This window comes from Camelus dromedarius, chromosome 19 (assembly GCF_036321535.1).
Source record: "Camelus dromedarius isolate mCamDro1 chromosome 19, mCamDro1.pat, whole genome shotgun sequence".
Taxonomy (NCBI): domain Eukaryota; kingdom Metazoa; phylum Chordata; class Mammalia; order Artiodactyla; family Camelidae; genus Camelus; species Camelus dromedarius.
The window spans coordinates 23,404,708-23,430,010 of NC_087454.1; the positions used below are offsets into that span (position 1 = coordinate 23,404,708).

A 25,303-nucleotide genomic window follows, 5' to 3' on the forward strand; every position below is an offset into this window, starting at 1 on the left:
TTTAGCCATTAGCAACTGGAGTTGCTGCATGTTTAGTATTTTTTGAGACAATCAATAGAAGCCTCCTGAGAGACTGTTTTGTTTTTTTCTGGGTTTTTTTTTTTTTTTGCAACATATTAATCTCTTTCCTTCTTCACTTGTTGCATTACTTCCACCTTTAAATATTCCCATACCACTACTTCAGAGATGAAGCAAGCCTTTCCATGACTCTGGTGTCCTCTGTGTTCTGTCTGATTTCACTTTTGCTTTTTGTAACTGAAGTCCTGAAGGGAGGGTATATATTTGATCTCTCCTTGAAATGGTCTGCCTGCTCCCCTGTAGCCTCCTCTAGAATACCAGTGACCCCCTCCCAGCCCAGCAAGTCTTTCCTCAGATTCTCAACTTATAGACCATTGGACTGCATTTGACACCATGATCTCTTTGTCTTAGAGCCTCTCTGTGACACATTTTTCCACCTCCTCTATACTGCTAACTGCACCCTGTGCCGATCCTAATTCTTCCTCCTTAATGGTAACATTCCCAGGGGCTCTGCTGCCTGCCTGTCAGTTTGGAGAGCTTGTCCACTTTCATAGTTGTCAATAACTGTGTGGTAGTAGCTTCAGGTTTCTTGTCTTGTCCCCTCCCTTTTTTCTGTCCTCAGTCCCTCTGAGGCAGAGGAACAATAGATGTCCATGTAGATGTTGTTTCCTATAACTCAGATGTTGGAAACTGAATTCATTATCTTCTTTCCATAAACATATTTCCCCATTATTGTCATAGAACTCTTCTTCCTTCTCACCTCAGATGTTCCCCACCTTGGAGTTACTTTTGACTCTTCTCTCCATAGCAAGCTGCAATTAACCATCCCCCAATCTCTCTCAGGGCATTTATCAGTATATTGCCCTTTGTCTTCATTTCACAGCCACTCTGCTCACCCATCCCGCCCCCCTCTTAATTTCAACAGTAACTTTCTAGGTGGTCTCCAGCCTCTAATTCTTTCTTTGCTCTACAACTGGTATTGTCTTACTTAACCATTTTCCATCCTGTCATTTCCTTTTCCAGCATATATTCTCCCTCTCCCCAGAGGCCATGTCCAGGCTTTTTGTCTGGCATTTGAGGCTTCTTGCCAGCTGGATCTTGGGTCTTCTTTGGCTTTTGTGGTTCTCCAGTTTCTTTGCTCTGGCTAGCCCATTTTTCTTAAAAAGCAAGGGATCACCAATTCTGCCTCCCTGCTTCTGCCATCTGCTCCCTTCAGTTCCAGAAGAGGGCCTTCTTAACTGCTTTGTTCATCCGTGTCCATCACTGCATGTGAAAACCCTAGTAAGATTGCTTCTCCCAGGAATCCCTGACCTAACCTCAACCCACTGAGATCCTGTCTAATTTATGTCCTCTTAGCATTTTATATTCAGTTTATCTGTTCAGTTTTTGTTGTCTTTATGCTGCTGTGCCCTTGTGCATCAAACCCTGGGCCTTTTTCTTCCCTCAGCTACACTGTGACTTCTTTTAGGGCAGGAATCATGATTTTGGTGGTGGTAGTGGCGGTGTTTTAAAGTGTGTTCAAGTCAGTTAAGTACAAGCTTATAGTAAAAACTTCGCTTTGTTTCCTTGCCAAGTCAAAGCTCTAGGGTGAAATTCTTTCCACCCTTAGGTATCTATTAGCCTCCTTCTGAAATTCTTTCCAGCCCTGAGGATGCACATCTGCTCTTTGATGTCCCTGGGGGTTGGGAGAGCAGTCCCAGCTCTCAGGCCAGCAGTGGTTATTGTGCTGCAGTGAAGAAACATTGTTATAAGGCTGGGGAAGCACAGGAGGAAGGCATGGGATATAGAGGGAGTGGAAGGGCTCTCCAGGACCATGCGTCCAGAAAGGAGACAGGGCTCTTACCTGCTGAGGCCCCACGAGGCTTGAGCAGGGAGGGAGAGGACTTTGGGCAGGAAAGTTCCTTTTTCCTTTCCCATCCTTCCTGCAGCGAGAGCAGGATGAGAAGACAAGCGCAGTGAAGGAAGAGCTGAAATATTGGCAGAAGCTCCGGCACGACTTGGAGCGGGCTCGGCTGCTAATTGAGCTGATTCGGAAAAGAGAAAAGCTCAAGCGGGAGCAGGTAAGGAGGAGTCCCCAGGGCTCTTGTTCAAGATGTTTCTCTCCTACTGTCAGTGTGGCTTTAGGAGACCCAGGAGCCCCTGCCTGGTATCAGCTTTCTCACCTTTTTCCCCTGCACTGTGGGCTCCAGGGCCTGTCTACTCTGCCTTGGGTGTGATGCTGCTGATAGCTTTGAACTTTGGGGTTTTAGCTACTGGTGGCCTCAAGCATAAGCTTAATATCATATGCCTGGGCCCATCCCTGGATTTTCTGATTTAGGAAGTCTCAGGGGGAGCCTGTCCTTGAGTATTTTGAAAAGCTTCTCAGGCCATTGTGATCAGTGGCAACCTTTGGCCTGGAAGCTTCTGAGAGTTCTCACTTGGCCCTTACAAACTTATTGTCTTGAATCATTTAAATTTTCCAACCTCTGTTGAAGGAGATTCTAAGCCTCTGAGCATGGGGAATGTTGAGGTAAGTAGTGTAGCATAGGAGTTAGGAATATGAGCTGTGGCACCAGACTGCCTGGGTTTAAATCCTGATTCTGCCACCTACTGCTTGTGTGACAGTGAGTAAATTGCTTAATCTCCTTAATACCTAAGTTTCCTTGACTATAAAATGACGATAGTAATAGAATCTGCCTTATAAGGTTATAAGGATTAGATGACTTAGTTTATATAAATAGCTTAGAACAGTGTGTGGCACATAGTAGGGCTATAGAAGTGTCAGCTACTGTCATCATCTGTATTGATGATCTTTGCCTCCCTGAAGTGTCTACTGTGACACTCTGCACATGACAGAGAACAAAAACTCTTAATTGAATGGATGATGAGCCAAAACTGTTCTATCTGGTCCAGGAATAACAGCTGTTACTCGCATGCCTGAGTTAAAGATGTTCCTTTTTCTCTTTCTCCAAACTCTGCTTCACTGTTCAGCCCCAGCACAAGTCCTTCTTTCATGGACCTGTAGCCTGAATCTACACATCTGAGTCTGGGCAGCTCTTTCCATATTTAGCAAGGGTGGGCATGGAGGACATCTCAGGACCTTGTCCATGGGTTGAACCGTCTGTGCTGTCCCAATGCTGGTCCCACAGCTGAGCTTTTCTTCCCATTTTTGGTTCAGAGGAACCTAAGGGGAAAGGAAGCAGGCAGAGGATATAAGCAGGCTTGTTTTAATGTAGCCAAGAGATAGGAACTTCTCTTAGTCTAATCCATGGCTTCCCAACCTTTTCACATTGGGGCACATATCAAAAATAACATTTGTACAGCATACTGCTGCAAATATGTCAGGCTACTTGCTGCCTGACGGGTGAGCCCAGAAGTCCTGGTCACTCTAGTTGGCCCAGACATACCAGGGGCCAGTGGGATAAATATCTCAGCACGCTAGGTAGGAATTCTGGCCCAAGGTACATTTTATGTCATCAGTGTGCCCTTGGACTAAGTTAGACCTCAGTTTAAATCCTGTCTATTCTCTTCTAGCCAGATGACCTTGGGTTACTAACTCCTCATCATATTCTTTTCAAACCTCAGATTCCATATTTGTAATATGGGGGTAATAGTTTCTCCTTTAGGGCTGTTGTGATGATTGACTGAGGTGATGTAAGTAGAGAGCAGTGAGGCATAGTAGTCAAAAGCACGCTCTGTGAATTCCAATTCTGACCCTTATTAGCTGTGTGACCTTGGGTCAGTCACTTGTTTAGTCTCTTTGTCTTAGTTTCCTCTTTGTAAAATACCTCATTTGTGTGTGAATGTTAATTTGGCACTTAGTAAGGACTAAGTACAATATTAGCTATTATTACCATAAGCTTTGGTGTGGTGCTTAATATATGGGAACAGTTTACAAAGTGGTCGCTGTTGGTGTCATTATTTCTGCGCTGAGGGTTGGGTGATAGCTCCTCAAATACTGGTCAGCTTCATATCCTGTAAAAATTTGTTGTATGTGATTGATGAAAGTCAGGTTATCAAGAAAAAGTTTGGTGCCACTTTGGGAGGATGTCCTGATGTCTCCCCACCTTCCTCATAGGTCAAGGTCCAGCAGGCTGCCATGGAGCTGGAGCTGATGCCATTCAACGTTCTGCTGAGGACAACACTGGACTTGCTACAGGAGAAGGATCCTGCACACATCTTCGCTGAACCTGTCAACCTGAGTGAGGCAAGTTCCCCCCATACTTTCTGAGCAGTGAGCCCCTCCTGAAATGGAAACAGGTCTGAGGAGGCCAGGAGATGGCTGGGCCATAGGGGTTCCTGGCAAGGCTGGTAGACTTATCCATGGTGAGGGCTCAGTAGGCCAGGGTGGGCCAGGGCCCTGGGACTATGAGTGAGCCCAGCATGGCCAGACCAGAAAACGGGGAGGCAAGAGTACTGATGAAGGGTGCGCCTGTTTGGCTAGTAAATGGTTGTTGTAATTGTACAGGTTTTATATGTTTAGGTTCCAGATTACCTGGAATTCATATCCAAGCCAATGGATTTTTCTACTATGAGGCGGAAGCTGGAGTCCCATCTGTACCGCACCTTGGAGGAGTTTGAGGAGGACTTTAACCTTATAGTTACCAACTGCATGAAGTATAATGCTAAAGACACAATTTTCCACCGAGCAGCTGTCCGCCTGCGGGACCTGGGAGGGGCCATTCTGCGGCACGCCCGGCGGCAGGCAGAGAACATTGGCTATGACCCCGAGAGGGGCACCCACCTGCCCGAGTCACCCAAATTGGAGGACTTTTACCGCTTCTCTTGGGAAGACGGTGAGAAGCCTGAACAGGCGGGGAGGGGAGGGGGCATGAGGAGGCGCAGGTACAGGGCCCAGAGAGCCAGGGATCAGGGTGGGCCTTGGAGCAATAGGGTAGACTCTAGGAGCAAAGCTAGGGATAGGCACAGGCTGGGATATACGTGCTTGTGGCTGGAATAGTTTCAAAGGTTTGAGTTTAATTCACTGAGCACTTGAAAAGTAGGAAAGAGAGGAATCAGGTACTAGCTGTCTGAAGAGCTAAAGCTTCATCAGGAGTTTTTCTCTCCTGGACTCCCCCTGTGTGGCATTGAAGCATAGGGCAGTGGGAGTGCAATGCTGATGTATGTCTGGCTCATTCAGTAGAGTGCAGGTAGAGGACCAGAAAAATGGGATTGCCTCTGAGACCCCCACTCTGCCTGTCCCTGCTTTTTGCTTCTTCGTGGCAGCAGCCAGTCACCGCGGCTGGGGGATTGCCAGGCTGCCTCGTGCCTGCTCCATGGAGCCCGTAATCATGACTGTGAACTGCTTCCTGCAGATGTTTCCCAGATTCTGACCTTGTCCCTGTGTCTGCCCTCTGGGCAGTGGTGTTGGCCAGGGCCAAGGCCCCACAGTGACACTGCTGGAAGCCAGTGGCCCAGGCATTATGGGAGAATATTTTGCATCCAAAGGAATCAGCCCCCTCCCTTCCCCTTGCCCTGGGCTGGGCAGGTCCTTCAGCCCCTTCTGTCCTCCCTTTTCCCTGGCAGTGGACAACATCCTCATCCCAGAAAACCGGGCCCACTTGTCCCCAGAGGTGCAGCTGAAGGAGCTGCTGGAGAAACTAGATGTAGTGAGTGCCATGCGGTCCAGTGGGGCCCGGACCCGCCGTGTCCGCCTGCTGCGCCGGGAGATCAATACCCTTCGGCAGAAGCTGGCACAGCCACCACCACTGCAGCTACCATTGCTGAACAAGACTGTGTCCAATGGGGAACTGCCAGCAGGGCCTCGGGGGGATTTGGCTGTGCTGGAGCAGGCCCCACAGGAGGAGCCAGAAGATGATGGGGACAGAGGTGAGAGACATTCACGGGCAGGCAAGGGGCTGGGGGCCAGAGTAAGGGAGGGTTAAGGGAAAATCCCATCATGGGAGCATCCTTCCCCAACTTCAGGTCTGATCCTTGTGGGCAAGCAGAAGCCCTGGGAGGGTCACACTTCCATGCGTATCTAGGGATAATATCAAAGTATTTAACAATCAGTAGAGGCCAAAATTCATCAGTCAGAGTAGATGTTGGCTGTTGTATTGGAGGGGGCTCCTGAGATCCACTGATAGGGATGTTTAGTTGCCAATTGTGAGCAGGTTCAGGGAGTTTCAGATGCTGGGGCCCAGCGGCTGTTTGCTAACTAGTAAAGAAGTATTTCAATATTTTTCACCTGATATGGCCATATTGTACATACTAGTTAAATATTAGCTCACCTTATACCATGATATAGAGAGGCTCTTAGAGCAGGTTAGATTGTGGTGTTGGGGAGTGGAAAAAAAAAAAAAATAAAGATGGTCTGGGATCATGGCTTTTATTCCAGCTGGCCAAGTCTGCAGGCCCATGCCTAAGCAGAAGAGCCCAAAACTCCAAAAGATAGCTGGGGGAAGTGGTTCTCAGAGACCCAGGGGCCTTATCTGAGTTGCTTTCCATCCTCTCCACTTTGTTGGGGTCAGAATTGCCTCTTTTATACCAGCCCTTAGATCTGAGCCTACAGCTTGGGAGGGCCTCTCATCTGCACAGTCCAGAAGGTTGGGAGTTATCCCCAGAGGAAAAGGGGCCAAATTGAGGGAACGGCCTATTTTATTTTAGGCTGGAGGAGAGCAGGGATGAGACTGAGAGGTCACATTTAGCATTAGAGGGCTTCGTGTCCTTTGTGACTCTTCTCAACTCCCCATATGGCAATCAGCATGCCACTTGTATCCATCCCCACTCCTGGGCTGAGGTGGTGCCATCTTGCCCAGTGGACCTGCTGCAACAACTTCTAGAGGTTTCAAGAAATTTCTAGGCCTCACCTCCCAGAGATTCAGGTTAGGGAAATTGTCTCGCAAGTTTCAATTTTTAAGTTTCAAGGTGGTAGGTGAACAAACGTGTTTGGGAAGCACTTTCATTTTTCCACATCTGTAAACTTATTCTTTCTGCTTGTCCTGCTTGCTTCACTTGGGTGATCTGGAATGAAATGCATTGACAGATGGGAAAACATCTGTGTCTAATGAGAATTGTAGATCCCTAATCTGTGAGGCTGAGACTTACCTAACTATTGATTAAGCAGGGGGTTTTAGGCTTTCTGTGGTATAAGGCAGTGGTTTGTAACCCTGACTTTATGAGACTCACCTGATAATCTTTCAAAAAAAATACATATATATCTTTAGTGATCTGGTCTGAATTGGTCTGGGATGGAACCTTGGCACTGGAATTTTTAAGAAACTTCTGAGGTGATTCTAATACATAGGCAGAGTCTAGAACTACTACTGTAGACACATTTTAGTCCTACATCCTCTTTGCCTCAGACCTAAGACCTGGCATGCGTCTCACGCCTTCTAATAGCCTATGCTTTTGGTTGTTAGTTATCAGTGTCATTATCTGACTTGTAGCAGCAGACTTTTTCTAAAATGTTCAAGCAGGTTCTCTTTTTCTCTAACAGATGATTCTAAACTGCCTCCCCCACCAACTCTGGAGCCCACTGGGCCTGCACCTTCCTTGTCTGAGCAAGAATCCCCTCCAGATCCCCCCACTCTGAAACCCATCAGTGATAGCAAACCTCTAAGCCGATTCCTGAAGCCCAGGAAGGTGGAAGAAGATGAGCTCTTGGAAAAATCACCTTTGCAGCTAGGGAGCGAGCCCTTACAACGTCTGCTTAGTGACAACGGCATCAGTAGAGTGTCCCTCATGGCCCCCGATACATCCCCCACCAGTGCCCCACTCAGTGGTGTGGGGCGCCGCACATCAGTCCTCTTCAAGAAGGCCAAGAATGGGGTGAAGCTACAGAGGAGCCCAGATAGGGGCCTGGAGAACGGCGAGGACCATGGTGCAGTGGGCTCTCCTGCCTCTCCTACCGGCATAGAGGATGAACGGCACTCCCAGAAGCGGCCGAGGAGTAGGAGCTGTAGTGAGAGCGAAGGGGAGAGGTCCCCACAGCAGGAGGAGGAGACAGGTGACCTCTCCTGTGCCTTCTCTCACTACTTCTCATCTGCTTTCCTGCTTTGCCTTGCCAGCCAGCCCCTCCCCCAGTTGACTGCCTCCCTAATGGCCCCTGAGGATGCCAGTAATAGCACTGAGGGCCCTATAGTTCACAGTTAGGCCTGGCACACAGTTAATGGCCTGGGGAAATGGGCTTTAAGCAAGTGTTTTGACAGGGCCAGATTTTGTCAGGGGCTTTCTTTGGCCCAGGGGGATAAAATGCTATATATGATAAAATGGTTCTTGCCTTTGTTTTAGTTCATTTATTTCTCAGATTTATATTAGGTGTTATTGTAGGCCCTTCAATATAAGAGTGAGAATCAATAAATAAAACAGACAAATCTCCTCCCTTGTAGGATAGATAGGTTAAAAGCAAATGAGTAAGTTGTACTTTATATTAGAAGCTATAGAGAAAAGTCCATCAGGGGAGGGGAATAGGGGATGCTGGGATGGTATTAGAAAGGGTGGCCAGGGGAGGCCTTCCAAGGAGGTGACATTTGAGTAAAGATCTGAAAGAGCTAAAGGCGTGAGCTGTTTGGGTATCTGGGGAAAGAATGTTCCAAAAAGATAGACTAGCAAGTGCACAGGCCCTGGAGGTGGAAACGTGCTTGCATGTCTGAGGAACAGTGAGGGAACCAGTGTGATTGCAACACAGTCAGCCAGGGATGGTAGGAGATGAGGTTCCAGAGGCAAGTAATGGGGGCTCGCCACTGAAGAGTTCTTACTGCATGTTCAGCACAAGCTGGTCACTGGTGGGTAGTAAACTAAGTCAGACTCAGTTCCAACTCTGAAAGAGTCCAGTGGGGAGACTAGGTAGTCTCCCGAGGTGCAGAGATGTCACAGTGCTGGATAGTTTGTGGTTAAGTGTAAGGTGACAGCACTGCTAGCGGTGTTCAAGGAGTAAGAGCTGGGAGAGTTGGAAAGTACTCACAAGGAGACAGTGCCTTAGCTGGCCCTGGGGGTGAGGACAGTAGAGCAGAGTAAAAGGCTTAGGCCCTGGTGTGTGGAAACAAGGACAGAGTCCCTGTGAGGAACAGTTTGGAGAGAGGCTTCCTGGAGCATCAGGAGCCAACGCTGTAGGCAAGGTGGGCCAGGATGTGCAGGACCTCCATTGCCAGACAGAATAGTCTTGGTGGGATATGGGAGGCTGGCTGGCTTGGCAGGGAGGGGCCTGCTCTTGGCTTTTGCTCCTCGTGTCCCTCTCATGTCCTGTTATGTGGTGGCTTTGGGCTTTGTGGCTAGCACATGCTTTTCTCTCTTCCTGCCTAACACTTTGTTGCCAGCAATACCTTTCCATCCTGTCTGGCCCAAGCTTGCCTGTATTAGGACAGTAGGTTGGTGTTAAGAGTCAAGAGCTTGAGGCCTGGAGTTAGGCGGACTTGAGTTCAAATCCCATCTTCTTACCAGCTGTGTGTCCTGGGGCAAAGTAATTAACCTCTCTGAGCCTATTCCTTATTTCTAATATGGGGCCAGCGATATCCACATTGCAGGGCTCTAAGGATTTGAAATAGCCTATATAAAGCACTTGGGATATAGCAGTAGATGGTAGTGGTTATTGTTGTCATCCTTTTAACTGTGTCAGGCACAGCCAAACAGCACTGAGAACATTGTGCACTAAAATTGAAAAGTCTGCTATTGGGAAATAGATCTAGATATCAGGCTCATGGAGCCAAGAGGGCCCGCTGCATGGGGTTATTGCTAGAATCTCTTTCTCTTCCACCATCCCAGCTACCTTGCACTCAGGAATATTTTTACACAACCCTAGAGGAGTCTCACAAAAACAGATGTTGATCCTTTACAGATGAGGCACCTGAGACACAGCTGGCTTCCGTGATTTAAAGCGAGATCATAATGTTAGAGGAAGAACCAGGTTAGAATCCAGGTACATTGGCTGAGACATGAGCTCTTATAGATGTGACTTGTCTCAGTTTTCTGACTAACATATATGTGACTTAGAGCTCCTGAGCTCTTGGCTCAGCTATGAGACTTATAGGATTCTGGATTGTGGTTGGGAATTGGATAGATAGGAGAGTTAAAGCTTCCACAGTAGATGAGAGTCACATTCCTGTCCCTGGGGTGACCAGTCTTCATTTGCCTCTGTAGGGCTCCCTGCTATAAACAGACCTTCCCTCATCCATACTTAGTAGCATTCTCCATAAGTAAGAAGTATTACTGTCACTTCACAAAAGGAAAAGCCAAGGCTTAGAGAGGAAAACGGATCCATATTTCAGGGCCCAGTCTAAAACCAAGGAATCTGACTCCTTATCCCAGGAAGGTCTGGTTTGCTTTAGATCTGCTGAAAAGTGCCCCCATCCTCAACTCTGACTAGCTCTGCTAGATATCTCAGGGTGTGGTTGACACAGCCCTTATCCTGCCCCAACCTCCCCTGACACCATCCCAAAAGAATGAAGTTAGCTGTTGCCAGCTGTGTGATAGATAGGGTGAGTGAGTGTTTATCCAAAGAGGCGATGTGGGTGGGCTCCCCAAGAGGCAGAGGAGACTCCCTGATAATTGAGGCTTGAAATTAGAAGCAGTTCCTGGGACTTGTGAGCCAGCCAGTGTGAGGAAGTCTTGGTATTTCCCTTTGTAGAGAAATGACAGTAACTGGAATGAGCTGAGTGCTATTTACCTTCCAAAAAACCCATAAGGATGGGAAGGAAAATACAGTGTCTGCTCTGTGGCCTAGCCAACATTTCACCCAAAGCTTCATCAGGTTCTCACTATCACCCAAGACCTGTTTCCCAAGAGGAAGGACCAATTGTTCTCTCCAACCCTCCTTGCTGAGCCCTCTCAAGGCAGCTGCTCACACTGCGGCATGTGTCAGTGGAAGGGGGGGTTTCTGCACTAAGGTTCACTCTGTGTGTCCTTGGCAGGTGTGACCAACGGCTTTGGAAAACACACCGAAAGCGGGTCTGATTCAGAATGTAGTTTGGGTCTCAGTGGTGGACTGACATTTGAAGCTTGCAGGTAAGAACACTTGTGGCAGCTCTGCCACCTCTCCATTTATTTTCCTTTCAGCTACAGATTGAACCTCCTCCTGCTTATCTTGGTTTTTTTTTCCCCCAATCCCTGCTATTTCCTGAGGCCTGTGACTGGTAGCTCCTGGGAAACAGCATGACCCTTGGGGTTTGTGGAGTTGAATTTGGCTTGAGATGGTGGGGATAGCTGAGTCTATTGCCCCATGAAGTTAACATTTGAGCTGGTCCCCACCCACCACTCACCCCTCGCCCATTTAGATACCCCAGTTATAGACATGGCTTTGGCCTTTGCCTTTCGGGGCATCATAGCAGTGGCCTCTTTGGAGGTCTGGTAGGGGAATAAAAAATGGACAGATAGGAAATTTGGAATTGCCTTTTAGTCAGACAAAGGCCGCAGCTCTTTTGCCATCCTTGAGCTAGGAGAGGATGGGTTTCTTTTCCCATTCTTTTACCTGAAGGAAGGGTTTCTGAGACCAGAACCTTCAAGTTTCTTCGACGTTGAAGAGTTTATCAAGTCCCTGCTCTGTGTTGTGTGCTCTGCAAGACACTAGGGAGTGTGGGACTCTGGGAAATGAGAGACTCTCAGGACCACAGAGGAAAAATAACTTGTCCTGAAGGCTGGCCATATGGTCCCTCCATATGGCTGCTGAATGGATCCTGGGTTCACTAAAGGGGAGGAAAGTTCCCATGGCAGCACCCAAAGACTATGTATCTGTGTTTGAAGCACTTCCTAGGCAGGTTAGGTGACTGTTTGGCACTCTGTCCTGGCTGCTGAGCTGCTGGTGGAGCTATGGGAGGCTCCCAGCTACCCCTTGTGCCTGGACTGCTCCCCTGCTGTGGCAGGGCCCAGCTTTCAGTGGCTCCTTTAAGATTTTCCTCCCCACCGAGCCTTAGAAATGTCCTAGCTTTCTCCCTCCATGTTGCAGCTCTAGAGATATAGGAGGAGTGGTTGGGAAAACACAGTTACCAGACACAGAGAAGAGGCAGAGATTTCATAATCTTACCAGATACTTCTAGCCTGGTCTCAGGTTGGCATTCCTGACTCCCTTCAAAAATAGGCTACCTAGAAACCCAGTTCATTGGAGTAGGGTAGGAGCAGGGTTATCAAACTGTCCCCTCCTAGTCCTTGACTAAAAGTGGAAGGTGTGTCTGGCCCTTCCCTCCATGAAAGGTGCTCTTCCCAGTTGTGAACCACAAGAAGCAAGCCCTCTGGTTAGCCTGTTTGCCTTCCTGTCAAAATGCCAACGCCACTGATTCCTCTGGGGCCCTGCTCAGTGTATGAACAGTGCCCTTGGAAGGCATTTCTTCTTTAACTCAGTAGTTCTCAGTAGAATTTTAGGGTTTAAAACAGGAGATTCAGGACTTCATATGCAGGATTTTTTTTCTTTTTCTTTTTCTTTTCTATACTGCAGTGGTAAGTACACAAAGAAAAATCTTACTTATTAATTAGACTGAAGTCACATAATCCCAGAAATAAAGACATGTGAAGGAATTTCTGATCACTAATCTCATCTCATTCCTGTGATATCCTTGAGTTTATCTTTTCTAATGGTTTTCTGAGCATGTTGGGGCTCTTCTATGGGTCCCTCGTTCAACTATTAATTGAGCACATACCATGATCCAGGCACTGTTCTCAGCCCTGATAAGTTGTCTATTCTCAGATCTTATCTTCTGGAAGGGAGAGATGAATGTTAAACCAGTAAACAAAATAATTACAGATTGGGCCGTCTCCTTAGGCCTGGGTAACTTGGAGAGAGGGCTGAAATGCAGGCCATGATCAAGTCAGTTGTGCTTTTTTCTATGAAACAGGAACATATAGACCTAGTTTTGATGTTGCATCCTATCTCATTGAGCTCAGCCTTTTCAGAGTGGAATCATCTGATATACTATTATATACAGATATATATGAATAATATTTAAAGTGAGACATTAACATTTATTTCCTTTCATATAATATTTACTATATAACTGCCATTTATTGAGTACTTGATATGTGCTGTAGTGAGTACTTTCTGTATTTTGATTATTAAATCCTCACAGCAACACATGGGGAACATAAGTCTCAGAGAGGTTAAGTAACTTGCTCAGGATCACAGGATGAATGAGTAGAAGAGCCAGGTTCTAAACCCAGGTAGTCTGGCTCTAGAGTTTCTTTCTTAACCACTTTGTTGTGCTTAATCTTCTGTTATATTTGAAGATGTCTCTCCAGATCAGTGATGTGAACTTGGAAAGACTTTCCTAGTAGAACTACCAGTACCTTATATTTTTGTAAGGTCTCAGATTCTCTAAGCCCAGTGACAGATTTTTGTGGGGTGGATGGGAACTGAATCCTGAACATGAACTGGGTGTTATTTGTTTTCTCCCCAACAGGTCCTAATATTGACTAATAGGAAAAAAGCTCCCAACCTACTAGTTACTGAAAAATTATGATTCATCAGGTTCTGGTTGTGCCAGGTTTTCTGTTTAAGACCATGATAAAGTCAATTATGAGTGAGTAAAACAGGAGTACCTTACTCTCCAACCGGTCCTCACCCTAGCCTCTTTTTATCCCACTAGGGGTTTCTTAGCATTTCTGCTCTTCTGAAGATTGTTGACCTTTTCAGCATTTTTTTGTTGTTGAAAAACTTATATAGCGGTAATATTTTTTAAAGTTCGGATGGGAAAAAATCCTAGGTACATCATTCTTGCCCAGAGGCTTCTAACTGTGATTGTAGATTAGAATTGCATTGGGAGCAATTTAAAAATGTTGATGCCTGGGTGGGTTCCAGTTATACCATTTTTCTGGTATTACTATACTCATTTTTGCCTATTACCTTCTAGTGTTTGTCTAATATATATTTTTTTACCTCCTTGCAGTAGCCATATTAAAAAAAAATACTGGTCTGCTTGTTAGTTAAAAAAAAAAATCTGTCTCTAAGAAAAACTTCACACACATAAAGTGGAAGTGAGAAGTGGATTTTTTTTCCAATTTAAAAATATGTCTTTTCTAATTAAGGAAGTAAGACATGTCCATTATAGAAAACTTGGGAAAGAGACAAAGTTTTGTGCCTCAAAAGTAGTTTCTAAAGAAAAAGCAATGTAAACCACAGAGTAAAGAATTCTGGGCAGATGTGAGATGACCAGGCTGCTTAGACTCTGGAAGGATTGACAGGTGCCTGGGGTGATCTTCCCTCTGGATGAAATCCGAGGTCCCCAGGCAGGGGAGCAGACATCTCTTTTCAAGTTCAGTCCTTACACATGGATGAAGTAATTCCTTAAAGCCTCCTGGGAACATTTTGGTCAGAAGTATATCATGGGTTAATATGAGTTTTTAGGGGAAAGTGAGAAACCATTCTCCCTGAAGGGTTTTTGCAGCTCTACTCATAGCAGAGGTGGGAGAGCAGGAGTGGGTATATTAGTCATTGAAATTGCTCATTTCGCTCCCCTTTTCCCTCCCTGCTCTGTATGCAGTGGTCTGACACCTCCCAAACGCAGCCGTGGGAAGCCAGCCCTGTCTCGAGTGCCCTTCCTGGAAGGTGTGAATGGAGACTCTGACTACAGTGGCTCAGGTGAGGAGCGCTGTACAGGTGCATCTGGGGGAACCAGGCCTTCCAAAGAACTGGCTCTGTGGGCTGCAGCCAGATCCTGAGCTCCAAACCCTGGGGCACTGGGTAGGGAGATGGCTCTTCCTCCTGGGTCATTCATACTTTTTTTTTTTAATTCATCTTATTTTGAATAGGTAACCCATGCCATGGTGACAAAAATCAGAAAGGTACAAAAAGGTGCATAATAAGGAGCCAGTGCTCCCCTCCCTAGAACAGCCACTGTTAGCGGTTTCTTTTGTCTTTTTCCACATGTAATCCATACATACGCAAGCCAAAAACTTGTATGTGTATTTGAAAGAGCCAGCAGAGAAGCTTAACATGCATGTTCCTCTAAACTATGCCTTTTTTCAGTTAATAATATGCCTTGGAAATTCTGTGCTTTTTATTTGCTGCCTAATGCCCCATTACATAGGAGTGCTGTCATATACTTAGCTGGTCCCCTGCAGATGGGCATTTAGATCATTTTCACTTATTTGTCATAGTCAGTGTTGCAGTGAGCAACCTTCTACATAGATCATCTTGTATCCCTGGGGAGTATGGCTGTAGAAGTAGAGTTGCTGTATTGAAGGAAATGTGCATTTGTAATTTTGATAGTGCCAGCCTGCCCTCACTGGAGTGATCAGTGATAGCCTGTATCACTGAATTTTCACACATAACCCTGTAGTTTCATGTGATCCAAGGCTTCCACCCCTCTCATGAGACCTTCTACTCCAGCTAGTCCAAACAATAAAATACATGGGTCTTGTCTCTGTGGACCAAGGGAATAAAGGACAAGGCAGGGCCAAAGGAGAAGGCTTGGGTGGTGCTCAGGTGATGTGGGTGCAGGGCCAGCTGTTTTCTGAGCACGTCTCTGTCCAGCCCTCCTGTGGGAGATGTGTGTTCTGGATGCTTGAAGCTTCCATCTAACACACAGGCTTCGGGGCTTCTCTTCCCCACTTTCCTTTTCCTAACTGCTTTATTTCCCCATAGCATCAGTTTCTTTTTCATATGTGTTTTGATGAATGCATGCCTGCATGTTTCATTACTGTCTGTCAGTGCCCAGAAGGCAGGGCTCATGTCTGGGTTAATTTGTACAGCATCTAGTGCAAAACTGGGAGCGGACTGACACATACTTTGTGCTTCTAGTAGTGACATTTTATTTTTATTTTTAAAGCCACATACTTATTAATATGGTGACAAAGGAAATTTAAAAAGGAAACTGACCTCCCACTGTTCCATCACCTTAACACAATTGTCTTCATTTCTGTGTTGCCTTCTGTTTGTTTTTAACAAAATGCTCATCCAAAATACATGCTCTTTTGTATTCTGCTTTTTTCAATGTTAGAACTTTTTAAATTTTGACAAAACTTTGTATCACAGTCATTATTGGAACAGTGTATCTTCTAATCAGTGCATTATAATTTACCTGTTCCATATGAGATAGTTATTTCCAACTTGTAACATTATACGTATACATTATACATTTTTGTTCAAAACCTTCTTATTCGTTTTTAAAGTTAATTTTTCTAAGAATAAATTCCCAGGGAAGGAATTTACTGGAGCAGATGGTTCATACTTTTTTTTTTATGGCTCTTGAGACATACTGCCAAATTATATTCTGGAAGAATTAGACTGGTCTGCAATTTCCTCAGCAGTGTATGATTACACAGGTTTCCCCTCAGCCTGCCTCTTCAGTATTGGATTTTATCTTTTTGTTGTTATTGCTCTGATTCAATAGATAGAAAACAAGACCTCATTATTAGTAGTACATTTTTGAAAAATTATAAATATGGGTGGTCATGTTTCCTTAGGACCTTATTTTCTACTCTGTGGAATTTGGGCCTTTTTCCTTAGTTGAGTGTGGTCACCTCCACACCTCCAGTTTATAGACATGGGGAGGGGGAGGGAAGTTCCTCTGTGTGCTCATTTGTGAAGTTCCCATCCATGTGTTCTAGTGCACTGGGTGCAGAATACAGTTAAGCTGAAGAGGTGCGGTGCCTGCCCCAGGCGGGACACCCAGTGAAAGGTTCTGACAAAACAGGTGCACAAAGGACCTGCAGACCTGCTTGGCTCTGCTGAGTGCTGTGCAGCCAGGTGATGTGGATAGCCAGGTGTGGCCCTGTCAGAAAGGAACTCATTTAGCAAGTAGTTTAACTGGGATGTCCATTTCAGGTATGTTTTTCCATGAAGCCTCCATCATAAGGCCGACCAGTAAGGGAGTCCCAAAGAATAGTTTGTGGCTTTGCCAGGCTGGGTTATGGTCTTCTTCCTGGTGTCCCGGTGATGAAGCAGTTAACATTTTTCCAAAGCAGTTAACATGTTGTCCTAAGGTTCTAGTTCAGAGGTCAGCAAATTGTAACCTGTTGCTTGTTTTTGTAGTCTGGATGAGCTGAGAGTGGTTTTTACATTTTCAAATGATTGAAAATCAAAAGAAGAATTGATGAATGCGTGAAAATTACACAAAATTCAAATTTCAGTGTCCAGAAATAGAGCTTTATGGGGACACAGCCATGCTTACTCATTTATGAAGTCTCTGCGGCTGCTTTCGTACTTCAACAGCAGAGTTGAGTAGGTGCGACAGAGACCCTGTAGCTCACAAAACCTAAAATATTTACTATTTGGCTTTTTATGGAACAAATTTGCCAACCCCTGATCTAGTCTTAAGAACTAAGGAAAGGGTAGGGTAGAGGAAGGGTGGAGGGGATGTTGCTGACTCATTCCTGGGCTGCCCCAGTCAAATGGAGGTCCCAGGCAGGCCTCCTGGGCACCATTCCAAGTCCCCTTCCGGTGCTGTCTCCTCCCCTCCCCCACCCCAGGCAGAAGCCTCCTGATGCCCTTTGAAGACCGCGGAGACCTGGAGCCCCTGGAGCTGGTGTGGGCCAAGTGCCGAGGCTATCCCTCCTACCCTGCCTTGGTGAGTCTGCCCCAGAGGCCACCCTCCTCCCTCCCGCCAGCGGTTCTGGCCCCTGCCTTGCCTTGGGGGCTTATCTGAATGGATCAAGCCAGCAGAGGCGGGTTGCCTCCAGCTGCAAAAAAGAGGGAGGTTTTACCCCAGCCAGGGTGGGTCAAACCAGAAAGGCTCCCAGCTTAGGGCACTTATAGTAGGCTAAATTATACAGACAGAGGTTAGGGCTCTTAGGGATTTAATAGCATTCATTTATTTGCTAAATAAAAAAATCATTATGCATAAAAATAATGTGTTCATTGTAGAGAACTGTAAAAGCTGCTGATAATGCTTAGATATTTTACTAAACATCTGTCATGCTAAGTTCTTAAAATACTGAGGAAGGTATGGTTATTTTTTATAGGGGAATAAATTGAGGATCTATTTGCTACCCATGGTTATCTAGCCAGTAAGTGGCAAGATTGAAATTTGAGCCCAAGCTTCAAAATGTGTAATGTCAAAGCCTGTGTTCTGAGCCACTGAGTTCAAAATCACCCACAGTCCCATCTGTTCAGAGATTACCTCTTGATGTATATCCACTCAGCCTTTTTTTGTTTAATGCATAAATATGAGACCATACTCGCTTTAACCTCCCCTTCACTTAACAGCACACCATGAGCATGTTTGTCTTATGCCATTGAACAGTCTTCATTAGTATCACTTTAATGACTACATTGTCTTCAGTTGTGTGCATGTAACTTATTTTAACCATTCCCTTGTTGATCAGTTAGATTGTTTTAAATTTTTCACTGTGATAAACAGCTGGCAGTAAGCATCACTGAAACTTAACCTTCGTACACATGCATGATTATTTCTTTACAGTGAAGAAGTCTTAGGAATGCCTTCTTGGAGCAAAGTCTATGCAAAAGTCTGATACAAATTGCCAAGTTCCCCCTTAGAAAATTAGTTCCAGTTTATACTCCCATCAACAGTAGCTTAAATTTCCATTTTTTTCCATAGTAGCAGTAGTTAAAAATTCTGTTCTAACCACCTTGATTATTATTTCTTAGGGCTCTTTTTATATTGGGAAGGTAATGTTTATCTGGCCCTGGAAGATACTGATTCTAACCTTTGGGGCATGTCAGAATCATCTGGGAGAATTTTTTTTTTTTAATACAATTCTGAGACCCCACTCAGAACTATCGTATCAGACTCTCTAAAGCCAGACCAAGGCAGGAATATTTTTTAAAAAGCTTCCCAGATGGTCTGTAGCCGGGGCTTAGAACTACCCCACCAACCTCTTGCATGCACACAGAGCTCTGAGCCTCTCCCAGCTCATTCGTGTCTGTGGCTCATCTGTCTTAAGCAGCCTCTTAAGGTAAAGAGAGTAAGAACTCTGATCCTTTTTGGACAGATGAGGAAACTGCAATTTCCAGAGGTTATACAGTTTGCTGGAGCAATGTTGGAACCCGAACTGCCTGCCTCACCCACTGCTTAGCGATGGCAGGTGGGAGATCCACACTGTGAGCCTGTACTGAGCTTGGGCCTGGAGCTGCCTTTATAGGCTCCCTGCCCTGCTGTCCGTGAGACCCCACAGCTTAGTTGTTGGAGAAGTGGTTAAGGTGTGTTGGTTTAATTTTGTTTTTCTAATCTCATAGTGTAAAAAAGCCAGTCTAAATCTAGTCCCTTTCTTTTTCCTTTTTAATTATCTTCTTAATCATACATTTTCTTCCATGATTAAAGAAATTCAACCACCACCTGAACACAACCTGCGTTTTTATTTTGGTTTATGCTCTCCTAGTTGTTTTCCTGTGCATACTTAAATATGTATTTGCACCCATAGTGAATATACAGTTTTTAATCTCTTTTTCTGAAGCTTTTGTTCTTTAAAAAAAAAAAGTCTTTTCTGTAAAAGTAATGTATCTACATTATAGAAGTTTTGGAAAAATAGAGAAAATCAACACAAAGCCCTCAGCATTCTGACATGTCAATTATAAGCATTTTGTTTTATTGTGTCTATTGTTTATATATTATAGCTGTAATAATAAAGTGTGTACACATTTATTATGTAGTATGTTATGTTATCACAAGCTTTATTTCCATGTTGTTTTACATCTGCATAACATTTGAATGAATGGATCATTATTATTTTGGGACACATTTGCCTCTGTCTTCTTTAAAAAAGAGAGGAGAGGTCTCCTTCAGAGACAGACTTGCCCATCTTGCTTCTACCCTTGGGGGGACATTTTTCACAGTCTGCCCCACATTCCAAGCCAGGTACCAGCTGGCTTGGTTAGAAGAAAACATATCAGAGTTAGCCTCATTGTCTTGTTCTATAATCGAGGAAGCTCAGGAGGACTTGTCTGGTGGTTCTCATTAGCTTAGCTTCAGTCCCAAGAGGGATAGACAGGCTGGGAATAGAATTCTTACCAAATCATACAGCTGGGGGCAGGGTAGGGGTGAGTCTTCCTTAGAATAAACTCTTAACCAGATCACCTGCTTTTAGCTGCTTATCTTGAGAGGGATGTAGGAAGCTGGCAGACACCCAAAAGTAAATAGTGAGAGCAATTTATTATTATGAAAAGAGGCCCCCTGGGACAGGGTATAGGAATTAAGATTGCTCCATCTCTGGAGAAAGCTGCTTCCTCGGTAAGTTTCCAAGTCTTCCTGGCCTTGGTGCACAGAGATTATTAGCCAGCTGCTCTGGAAGCAGGGACTGTGTAGGAGGCACTGGGCAGCAGAGGACCACGACTTGTCCAGGGACCTGTTTTTTGTCCCCACCAGCTACATTCTCCTTTTGTGCTTGGCATTTTCCTCTGTCAGCTAATACCTGTCAGCAGACTTCTCAACATCAGCAAGAAGATGAAATAAGATGATGATGTGTGAATGATTAGGAGCTTTGGTAACTTTGTCAGTGCTCTATAGAGCTGGAGAATTATTGTGTTGATGCCACCAGGTATTTTGCTGAGCCTCTGTCCTTGTGGAACATGCAGCATTGAGGATTGATTCTAACAGTGGTCCTTGTTTCCAGCCACATCATTCTCCCCTCTCCAGCAACCCTCCAAGCTCACTCTTCTGGCTTCTCTCTGATCTTACCATGGAGGTGTTAAATGTCCATGCACCAGAAAGGATTATAATAGACAGGAAGGTGGTAGGTAACCAGGGGATCTATTTAGGTAACCTATACAGAAGGGATGGGCCCTCCTGCTGACAGAGAACCTTCTTCACAGCCATGGTGTCTAGGAAGTCTCCTGAGAGTTTAAAGTGAATTACAAAGGTTCTGAAGGGAAACTGGCAGGGAGAAAAATGACTTCCATTCCTCTCCCCTAAGGGACATTGGAAGGAAAGCGTTTGTCTGTCTGGTCTGAGTGTCAGCGATATTCCACTCACTTGCGACAACCCCCCACGCTGGCTTCCCAGTACTTCTCTTTCAGATCCAGGGCCTGACAGTTCATGGAGCATGCTCTCTCATCAGAAGGACTGATTAGGAAGGGTCTAAGGATTAGGACAGTGTCTGGGGGAAACAGAGTCAAGATTTTTGTTTTGGGGCATTGCAGGTCATTGGAAGAGGTCAGCCCCTCTATCACTAGGTTGTGGACAAGGCCAATTCCCTGCACAGCTTCAGTGTGGGGTGGTTCAGGGATTAGTCTTAGGACAGGGGGCACTGTTCACCCCATCCACTCCCAGCTGAATGCTGTCTGCTTTCCTGCTTCCAGATCATCGATCCCAAGATGCCCCGGGAGGGCCTCCTGCACAATGGTGTCCCCATCCCTGTCCCCCCACTGGATGTGCTGAAGCTGGGAGAGCAGAAACAGGCCGAGGCTGGAGAGAAGCTCTTCCTTGTCCTCTTTTTTGACAACAAACGCACCTGGTGAGTGAGTGCTGCTGCTGGGAGGGTGCACCAGGATGTAGGCTGAGGGGCACAACTGGAAGGATGTTCTAATGCTGATGTGCTGGAGAAGTACATAGAGGGACAGTGGGCTCAGTCACCTGCCTCTACCCAGGTGAAGGTGAGGGGTTACTTGCCAGCAGTTAGCCTGCACTTGCTATGTTAATAGTAACTTAGTATTACTAATAACACTGATTAATAATGTTAATAGTGACTGAGAGGTGTTGCAGATCCAATTCCCTGGGAAACACTCTGAGTAGGAGATTTGTATTAGGAGGCTTACTGGGGAGAGCTGGGGGATGGGTGAGGGCTGCAGCATGGGGCGGAGGAAGAAGCTGACCTGCAGCACACTTGCTGCAGAGGCCTCAACTGATCCTGTGGGGAGCTCTGGAGCTGGGTGGCTCATTAAAGATATCAGGAATTGGGGCTGTGCCTTTGTACCCCCATGTCAACCAGTCATGAATGCTGGCTGCCATTAGGGAGTGGGGTGACCTTTGTGGAGGGAGATTTCTGGAGATGGACTCAGTTGAGAGCCTGTAATCTGCTAACACTCCCAGTGGCTGCCGGAATGCATGTCTCAGTGCTGGGCAGGGTGTTTGGGACAGCACAGGGTCCGCCACAAGTGGCTTTTTTGCTCATGGTTTACAAACTCCACCAGGAGGCTTCTTTCACCTCTGCTTCTATAGAGTGAGGAGGCAGGACTAGCTAATAAAAATAATAATAATAGCCGCCACTTATTGAGCATTTACTCTATGTCCTTATGCAGACTGCTTTACATACATGATTTCGTTTGATCCTCATTTAAATCTTCATTAATTCTCTCCCAATCCATTTTGCAGATGAGAAAGCTGAGGCTCAGAAAACCAAGACCCCATAGCCAGAACCGAGATACAAACTAAGATCTGGCTTCAAAGGCTGGGCTCTTAGCTACATGTTAGATTCATCCCGGGACCTTTTTAAAAGCACCAGGTGCTGGCCCCACCAGAGATCAGTTCATGATTCCTGGCATCAGCTCCACTTCCTAGCCATAATGCCCTGACTCCCCAAGGCAGAGCGAGGCTCAGAGCCCTTCAGATGGCTCAGCTGGTCTCCTAGGGGTCACAGAGGCTTCCCTCTGCTCCAAGGCCTGATAACCCATTAAACTGACTGAGCGTCCTGGAGCCCAGGAAAGGGCCTGGCTGCAAAACAAGTCCCTTGGTGGCCTCCTACCTGTGGTGTCCCAGTCTTCCCTCTTCTGCCCTGTCCCCTCTCACTGACTACTGGTACTGGGCAAGTGGGTTTAGAGGAGCCCTCCTGTGGGACCCACCATGGCCCAGGCCTCTTACTGTGCTTATATTTTAGGCAGTGGCTTCCAAGGGACAAAGTCCTGCCCCTGGGTGTGGAAGATACTGTGGACAAGCTCAAGATGCTGGAAGGCCGCAAGACCAGCATCCGCAAGTCAGTGCAGGTGGCCTACGACCGTGCGATGATCCACCTGAGCCGAGTGCGGGGGCCCCACTCCTTTGTCACCTCCAGCTACCTGTAAGGGCGGGGCCTGGCCTGCATCTGCCTTCTCTGCCTCCATCCCGCAGGGCACAGAGAAACCTCTTCCTGCCCCAGCCAAATGTGTGGCCGGCAGCTCCCCTCTTCCATGGCAGGCTGGGGACTGGGCTGTGTCCTCCCCAAGGGCAAGGCCCCAGTTTTGACCAACTGTGTGGTTCCCTTCGCGGGCCTGCTGTGTGCCAAAAACTCCCACCTGAGCTCCCTCAGGGGCTGGTCCACTGAAGAACCAGTTAGAAGGAGAAACAGCTGTGAGGCTTGGGCTCAGCCTAGGAGATAGACCTGGCCCCAGAAGGCAAGAGATCCTGGGCTCTTTCTCAAGGGTGTGCCTGGCCCCCTCACCCCACTCCCAACTAACTACACCTCAAGGTGAGCAAGGCTCTGACACTGAGCCCAGAGGTGCTGTGGATACACTTGGGTCCTGCGGGAAGTCTCACAGAGCTCACCCTCTCTTTCCCTCTATCACCCATCCTTATACCTCTTCCCAGTCCCATCTTCTCTGCATCTCTGCCCAGTCTCTCTTTTTCCCATGTTCCTTTCTCTTGTGCCAAACTGACAAAAACCATCACCAAACTGATCTTTTTCTTTTTATGTTTCATTCCCTTTGAGGCCAGCTGCTATGCTAGGTGGGTGCCTCCACCTGGCTCCTCAAGGCCCAGGACAGAGGCCAGCCTACCACTTGGGTGACGCCTTCACCAGCACACCACCCCCTACCTTCATATCTGCTTCAGACAAACAGCTAGGCCAGGCTGTGAGAACTTGCCCCCATGAATTGAGACAGGGCTCCTCCTGCCCGCTTTTGTCTTGCCGGGAGGTGGGCTCAGGCTTGGCAGGCTCCTGGTCAGCAGACCAGACTGGTTGTATGAGTGTTCATCTGTCCACTTGGATTCTGAGGATTGTTGGGGTGGAGCTGTGCCCTTCGGCTGGGTCTATTCTTTCACCCCTCCTATAGTCTCCTCTGCAACTGCAGCCTCCAGCATCACTCTCCGCCACCATGGACAGCAGGGTGCCTCCAGTCCAGCGTCTTCTGTCTTGTACTCTGCCCTGCCCAGCCTCTGCTGCTCCGAACTCCAGTGAACGCATTGCTTTTATTTCAAACCCTCTGTCCCCTTCCCTCTTTTCCTTCAACCCCCTCTCCACCTTTACCTTCTCAAAAACAGAAGGGAAAAAAAAAACTGTGAAATGAGAAATGCTGACTGACAAACCAACACAACTTTCAGAGGCTTCGATGTCTGTTCTCTGGATGTTTCTTTTCACCTCTCAAACACCAAAGTCGCAGGGCCAGGTTGCAGGCCACTGATCACCATGTTGATTTTTAACCTGATGTTCTTTTTAATTGTTTTAAATTTTTCATAGGGGAGTTTTGGACAAAACGCAGTCCCTGGGGAGATCACTGCCATTTTTACACACTTGACTTTTTAAAAATACAACCAACCAACCGCCACGATTTCTTATACATTTGGGACACGAGCCAGAGTTTAAAAGGGAATCAACAAAACTCTCTCTGTAACATAAAGGATGGGGTTTTGTCTTTTGTACAATAATAAAACTACATTACAGCATATGGCTAGGGAAGGACATGGTGTATATAATTGTAAAATACTGTTCTAAATTATTCAGGCCTATAGCTTCCATTCCTGGAGTCCTCCATTGTGTGGCTGAGTATTTTAAATGCACACAGTGTGGTTTATTTAAAGGAGCCAATGCGTCCCCCCTCTCCCCAGGTAGTCAGTTGGCTGTGGACTCTGTGACCTTTGTCTCAACCTGTGTTGTAAGATCTCGGGGCTTTCTCTCTCTCTCTCTCTTTCTGTGTCTCTTTCTTCCTTTCTTCCCCTAAACCCTTTCTCTTTCTTAGTCTCTCTCTGTTTTTTTCAATCTCTTTGAATCTTTCAGTCTCTCTCTGAGTCTCATTTTTAAAACTGCTCTTTTAGAACAGGAAACGGCTCAGATCCTGCTGTGGCATGGGGCCTGTGTGTCTCAGTCGCATCTGCTGTGAAGCACACGATGCTCTATTTATTGTAGAAAGTGACTTTATTTGCTTTCTAGAATTGTTTATAACAGATGGTATAAGAGAGGTAATAAACAGAGAAAAAATCTATGCTTGTAAAGAATACAAAAGTTAATTTTACCTACTATAATATGACTGTCTGAAACTTATTTTCTCTCTGAGAAATAAATGTTCTAATGGGCAGCAGTTGCTGTGTGTGTTTGACGTCATCAGTGGGGCCTGCCCTTCTGTTCCTAATGTCTGCAGCTTTCCCCTTGTCCCAGGAAGCCAGGGGCCATTAAGAATGGGGTTGTCTAGCAGTTGCAGACTCCAGCTGGAGAGGGCTCTGTCTGTCTGCCTGCCCGTCTGTCTCTTGGACCCCTGAGAGGGGTGTGAAGGTGGGTTCTGACGTTTTCCTCCCCAACAGCTTGGCCTTCTGGGAGCTGTGGACAGTCCAGCCTACTTCCCACTTTTTGGCTTCCCTGTGGTCTT

General features: G+C 46.3%; 1 protein-coding gene across 5 annotated transcripts in view; it reads left to right on the forward strand.

The window, feature by feature from the left end:
• BRPF3 (bromodomain and PHD finger containing 3) overlaps positions 1-25,303 on the forward strand; it is a 52,367-nt gene that overhangs the window by 8,522 nt on the left and 18,542 nt on the right. For 3 of the 5 annotated variants that reach the window (XM_064476433.1, XM_064476432.1, XM_064476431.1), the window contains exons 4-13: positions 1,947-2,078; positions 4,076-4,204; positions 4,481-4,793; positions 5,524-5,826; positions 7,436-7,945; positions 10,845-10,938; positions 14,400-14,497; positions 17,329-17,426; positions 21,113-21,267; positions 22,627-22,806. In XM_064476433.1, the coding sequence (XP_064332503.1) occupies positions 1,947-2,078; positions 4,076-4,204; positions 4,481-4,793; positions 5,524-5,826; positions 7,436-7,945; positions 10,845-10,938; positions 14,400-14,497; positions 17,329-17,426; positions 21,113-21,267; positions 22,627-22,806 (2,012 nt within the window). Of the gene's footprint in view, positions 1-1,946; positions 2,079-4,075; positions 4,205-4,480; positions 4,794-5,523; positions 5,827-7,435; positions 7,946-10,844; positions 10,939-13,319; positions 14,373-14,399; positions 14,498-17,328; positions 17,427-21,112; positions 21,268-22,626; positions 25,016-25,303 lie in introns of those variants that run through there. The other 2 variants (XM_031434832.2, XM_064476434.1) reach the window with 2 other exon arrangements.